The sequence below is a fragment of the Belonocnema kinseyi genome, chromosome 1 (assembly GCF_010883055.1).
Source record: "Belonocnema kinseyi isolate 2016_QV_RU_SX_M_011 chromosome 1, B_treatae_v1, whole genome shotgun sequence".
Lineage (NCBI taxonomy): Eukaryota > Metazoa > Arthropoda > Insecta > Hymenoptera > Cynipidae > Belonocnema > Belonocnema kinseyi.
The window spans coordinates 22,770,808-22,776,866 of record NC_046657.1 but is presented as its reverse complement, the minus strand read 5'-3'; the positions used below and the strand labels follow the sequence as shown (position 1 = coordinate 22,776,866).

Here is a 6,059-nt window from a genome sequence, read left to right as displayed (position 1 = left end):
CTATCCAGGGCAGGACTGTGGAGGAGTTGGAATGAACATTGTTGGAGGTGGGAGTGAGTTTCCCGGACTGGAATGTGGAGGAGGTGGAATGCAAATTGACAGGGGTGGAGGTGAGTGTCCTTGACAAGAAAGTTGGGGCAGTGGAATGAACATTGGTGGGAGTGGACGTGATAAGAGAGGTGGAATGACTATTGGTGGAGGTGGAGGTGCTGAAGGAGGTGGCAAAGGTGGAGAAGTATTGTGAAGGTTTTGGCGAACAGAAGGAGGTGGTAGAGGAGGTGGCGGGAGTGAAGGTGGAGGTGCGATGATAATAGTTGGTGGTGGTGGTGCGATTGGTGGGAGAAGCATAAAGAAATAAAAAATTTCTAGAGGTGGTTGAGGAGGTAAAATAACTGTTGATGGGGGTAAAGGAGGTGTATGTATGTAACCTGGAATTGATGGTTTTGAGCAGCTTCCAGTAGATTATGTTAATTAACTTGACCATGGTAGAGGTAAATAACCGGTTGTCAATGGTAATGATTATCTTTGATCATGGCGGAGACAAGTAACGGTAGTCGTTTGTGATGAGTAAGTTGACTCTAATAAATTATTGAGCACTGATCTTTATTTATAAATACAGTGCGTACATTAATATTTGAATCAACTGCAATAATGAATCATTATTATTCTAAGTATGTAATAGTGTACGTTTAAATTAATTCAGCCTCTATGCGTTTACGTATTGTAATTTCCACAATCTTTTATTCAAATATTATGATTATCTGAAGTCACTTCTGTAATTTTTTTTAAGCCAGTGTAGGGCTATGCTAGTATTCCATGGATAGACAGGCTTAAGAAAAAATTCCGGATAATATAGCATCATTCAAGATTGCTACGAAATTTTCCCACACGGGCATCACTCGATTTATTAAAAAAGAAATGTCAGCGAGAAATATTTCCTCACATCGATTATTCTTGCAGTTTCAGGTGTCAACAAGTGCCTCATTCAAAATAAACGATTTAAAAAGAGATATGCTTCCTTTATTACATTGCTTTTATTTAACTTTCTTTCGTTTAAAAACTTATTTGTTTCATGAAATAACATATTCATTTAAATAAAATTTGGTTTTATATTACATATAGAAATAAAAAAATTTTTAATTACTGCAAACTGAAAGTATTTTATGGTAAATATAATATTATAATTGAACATAATTATGGTTCTTTTCTTTTTGATAGCTTTCGCTATCATTGGCTACTATGTTATAAATGTTTGCAATTTTAATATAAATAGGCATAATAAATTTACTTTATTTTGTACTAAATTGATTACATTTTGTAAATTTGGTATACTTACGTATACTAAATTTCTTTAATAAAGTTATATGCATATAAAGCTATTAAGTGTACAGTGCATTTCTTTTATGTTTACAAATTGCATGGGTTCTTCAAACTAAAATTCATATTGGTGGACAAATTGATTTTCAGAAGACAATTATTATCCGATTTTATTTTTTTTTAATGCAGATTAATAAAATATCGCATCGAACTGCCATGGCCGATTTAAACATTTTCATTCTTTTTTTTGTTCATTTAATAAAAAAATTGCAAACAATTTTTTTTTTGAAGTATATCAGTTTAAAAAAAATTGTTTTGATTGCATCAAAAATACTTAGCAGACTGAAAGAATGTATTCAAGAAAGGTGTCAAATGGCAATGCAAATATTAAAAAATTGATTGAATTTGTTATAAATACATAAGTAAACGAAAATGATAAAAGGTAATAATTGTTTAAAATACCTTAATTAACAGAAGCTCTATATGGCTATTTATGAAGGTACCAAATTGATTGTTTCAATGCAATTAACTGTAAATAATTAACTTCTAAATTTTTAACGATAATTTCATGACAATCAACAATTTATTATCTTAAACAAGAATTGTTTAAACAAATTTTTATCATTTTATGTATTTATAAATAAAATACCGCTTTTTCACGGAATTAACAGGCAGTTATTTATGAATGATTTTTTGCTATGAATGCATAACATTTAACAATTCTTTAACCAAACTTAATTAACAAATGCATTATTTGACTATGTTTAGCATTGGAACTTGTTTTTCTTGTGTGTAATCAATGGTTAATAACAGATTTTTAAACTTTTTTTGATAGGTCCATAATGATCCACTATTTATTTTTATCAACAATTTAACTAACGTAACATTGCACGATATTTAATATAAGATTTTTATGAGTATTTCATATGTGGCGATATCATTATGAAATTAAACTAATTCTAAGAAAAACACAAATGCATTAGCCAAGAAAAATTTGTTTACTATATTGTTCAGAAAAATATAAGTAGTGGATCGTTAATGAACCGTCAAAAGAAGTGAAAATTTATTTTGTCAACAGATGATTACACAAAAAAAATACTGTAAATGCTGATCAATAGCAAAATAATGCATTTGTTAATTAAGTTTCGTTAAACAATTATCAAATGTTATCTGTTTATAGTAAAAAATAATTCATAAATAATTAACTGTTAATTTCGCGCTATAACGGTGTTTTATTTATAAATACATAAAATAATAAAATGTTGTGTGAAGAATTTTTGTTTACAATAATACATTGTTTGTTTGCCATCAAAGTGTTCTAAAAAATTTAGAAGTTAGTTATTTACAGTTAAGTAGGAAAACTTTATTCCATCAAAAATATCTTCTTGGATATTTGTTCATAAAAATTGCCTTTAAAATAAAAAAGTATTTATTAACTTTCACTAAGCTGCCTAAAAAACTCTTTTTGTTTATATATTGTTCAAATTTAGTGCGAATCAAGTAAAGAATCACCGCCAAGAAAACATTTTCGTTCACTTATATGTTTATAATAAATGCAATCAGTTTTTTAATATTTGCATTGCTATTAAACATCTTTTTTGGACAGTTGCTTTCAGTTTTTTAGGTAGTTTTTATTGAATAAACAGTTCGAACAGTTCGATGAGAAATCTTATTAGCTTTCATTGAAAGAAAAGATAAAATCGGATAATAATTGTCTTCTGAAAATCAATTTGTCCACAGACTTTTTTTTACCCCACTGTGCATTTGTTGAGTTCTTGTCGAACCAGCCGATAATTCCAAAATCCAATTCCAAAAATCTAAAAATCCTAAGAGGCACATAACAAGTCACGGCTTCTTTCTTTCAATTTCTGGATAAACCGAAAAAGGAGAAGAACAATATGTTCGAGAAGCTGGAAAAGTATCGATTTACAACGAGTGCGAAAGGTTGCCGCACGAGCGAAGCGAGGGCGGCATTCAAACAAGTGATATTTTATCAAATTTAAGAAATTTGTGAACATTTATGAAGTTTTTGGAAATTTATGACATTTATGGAAACTTATGGTAACGAACGGAAATTTATGAAAAGCATCCGGTGAATTTTAGAAGCAGTTCTCCTGAACGCATGCGCATTAGCTCGGGATGGTAAGCTCGAAGTCGTCGCTCATTGGACGATAAGGAAAACAACTAATACAAATTTTCACTTATGTTAATTGATTTCCTTATACTTTAAATCAAAACTTGTTCTTTAAACTTCTTTCTAAAGGATGAAGAAATGTTTACCAACTTTCTACACTTACATGTATTAAAATTAGTATGCACGTGCCGTAAAAATACTATAAGCATGTACTCAATTAAGTTTACGCATATACTAAATTTCATATACCTGTATACTAAATTTCATGTACCTGTGTACTAAACTCAATATGTGCATATAATAAATTTACTGAACTCTGATATACTAAATTTAATTTTATGTTGTGAATTCTTGCTCCCATTATATTTATACTAATGGTGGGAGTTAAGAAAGTTGCAATAGGTGAGTAGCTTGGCTTGAAATAAACGAACTTTAACAGGACTACAATAATATCGGCTGCAATGAAAAGTGCATCTCATCATAAAATCGAGCTACTTTGACTGGATTAGAAATGAAGAAAAATACCTAAATACATTTTACGCAATTTTAAAAAAATTTTAAATTGTTATAGCCATAAAAAAATTGTGATAAAAATATTTAAAATACTTGAACTTTTCTAACGTTCATTCCAAATAGCTCGATAAGGAATCCAATCCGAGTAAGTAGTCTTTTAAACGTTATCCGATATACAGACATCGACCGAAACGTCAAACAAAGACACAGGCGTAAACATTATTTGTTATGACGGATTTTGTAAAGTAAACATTGAGGAGAATTCGCGAAAGTCATTTTTCGAATAAAACCAATACCTTCTTTTTGAGATGTATTTATTTAAATATCTACTTTAAACACAACATCTTAGAAAATCAGTATTTGTTTAAGAGTTTTTAAAATGATCACAAGTGCCAATCATAATGAGATTATCTGGAATATATTTAAATAATTGCTAAGTGGTTAAATTGAACTTTTAGTTAGCAAGAATATACTAGGAACTCAAAAATTTTAAGAAATGAATGTTACTTAAGCAATTGAAACTTAGAGTGTACTCTCTGGACCTTAAATCAGTGAGATTTCAATATTAATCATTTTAAATCCTAACTAGCTTAATTTAGTAACATATTAATAACTATTTGAACCACTGTAAGCCTACTGTTTTTAATAAGAGGAAGTACGTGAATAATATGAGTCTACCAAAGTATTATAGCTGCTTTTAAACAAAAATTGTGTTCTCAAACAATTCTTCAAATTTTCATTTGTTCTTTTCAGCTTATTTTAATTTTAGGAATGCAATATAATTTTAACAACAAAATTGATTTGCTTGACCTAAAAATTTGATTGCTGAATTAAAAAAACTTTAGACTAACTCAAGCTATAATTGATACAGATTTAAGTTCAACATTTATTAGAGAGAAAAAACATATGTAAAAATGCAAGAATATTCCAAGTACCATATTTATTCTGTTATACCAGTCAAAAAAATCATTCTACCAACTATGAATAGTCATACTAGTGATAACTAGGTATAACCCATAAAAAACCTGAATAATGGAACCAGTGTTTATGGACTGCTTACAACTAAAAGATACGCTATAAAATGAACGCACCAAAAATACTTTGCAGCTTCTTTTTTAGATTTACACAAAGATCTTTTAAGAAAACATTATTGATCTTTCATCCTACTGGCGTGCTGAAATCGCTTACAATTCATCTCTCTCAGCTAAGATTTTGAATAATTATTACTCAGCAAAATTATGTTGAGTATCTCGAATATACATGCAGACGGAAACGGAAATCACATTTCCGAATCAATCAATTTGCAAGTGTTTATCAACTAAATATGTATGATGCGTTAAATGTATTACTTCTGGTTTACGCATAAAATTGATATTTTCGCAACAAGGAAACAGAAAAATATCTGCACTTGGATGAATCCTGAGTATATTAGGAGGAACAATTCCTTGAGTTGTCAAAGCAGCTGAGTCCAGGGTTCCAGCATGTTAACTGGCACTAAAGACAGGATGAGGCTGCCAGGACTTCAATGCATCCTGATCCTCTTGGGGACGTCTCTAGTAGCGGGGCAAGGTCCCTGCATCTGCCACTGCCCAAACTCTGGGACAGAAATACTGGTAATTTAAATTATTATGATTTTCAAGTTGTGATAGACTCTTAAGTCATTCTATTAAACTATGTAATATGAGCTTACGCAATATATCAATTCGACAAATATAAAATTGAGGTTAACTATTTAATAAAAATTATGATAATAACCAGATTTTCATCATTCTTAATGTTGTGTGAACTTTAATATTAAAAATACAACTGAAGCTCAAGAGAACATATATTTCAGAGGAATAAATCATCTTAAAAAAATTATCTGTTTCAGACTGGTGGTAGCATATACCAAGGCAGCTCCGGCGGAAGCCAAATGTTTCAGGGTAGCAGCTCGTACTCAGGTACTGCAGGTAACTCAGCACCCTGGTCAAGTTACTCAACATCGGGTAGTAGCGGTTACTCATCTCCACCATGGTCAAGTTACTCACCACCATCGTCTGGAGGCTGTTCACAATCGCCATCTCCACCTCCTCCCCCACTTCCTCCCCCACCACCA

At 30.7% G+C, this 6,059-nt stretch overlaps 1 protein-coding gene across 1 annotated transcript; it reads right to left on the bottom strand.

Moving 5' to 3' along the window:
• LOC117177041 (extensin-like) lies at window positions 1-6,024 on the bottom strand. Its single transcript, XM_033367507.1, has 2 exons — window positions 5,853-6,024; window positions 1-428 (listed from the first exon to the last, which is right to left on the bottom strand). The coding sequence occupies exons 1-2, from the start codon at window positions 6,022-6,024 to the stop codon at window positions 1-3; spliced, it is 600 nt and encodes a 199-aa protein (XP_033223398.1).
• Window positions 6,025-6,059: the final 35 nt, after the last annotated feature.

What these genes read in the sequence shown, in the direction of transcription:
- LOC117177041 (XM_033367507.1), bottom strand. Translation starts at nt 6,024, where the DNA reads ATGGCGATTGTGAACAGCCTCCAGACGATGGTGGTGAGTAACTTGACC. An exon ending in CTTCCGCCGGAGCTGCCTTG is followed by an intron (nt 429 to 5,852) that starts GTATATGCTACC and finishes CATCAATTCCAG; the next exon opens with GTTACATACATACACCTCCT.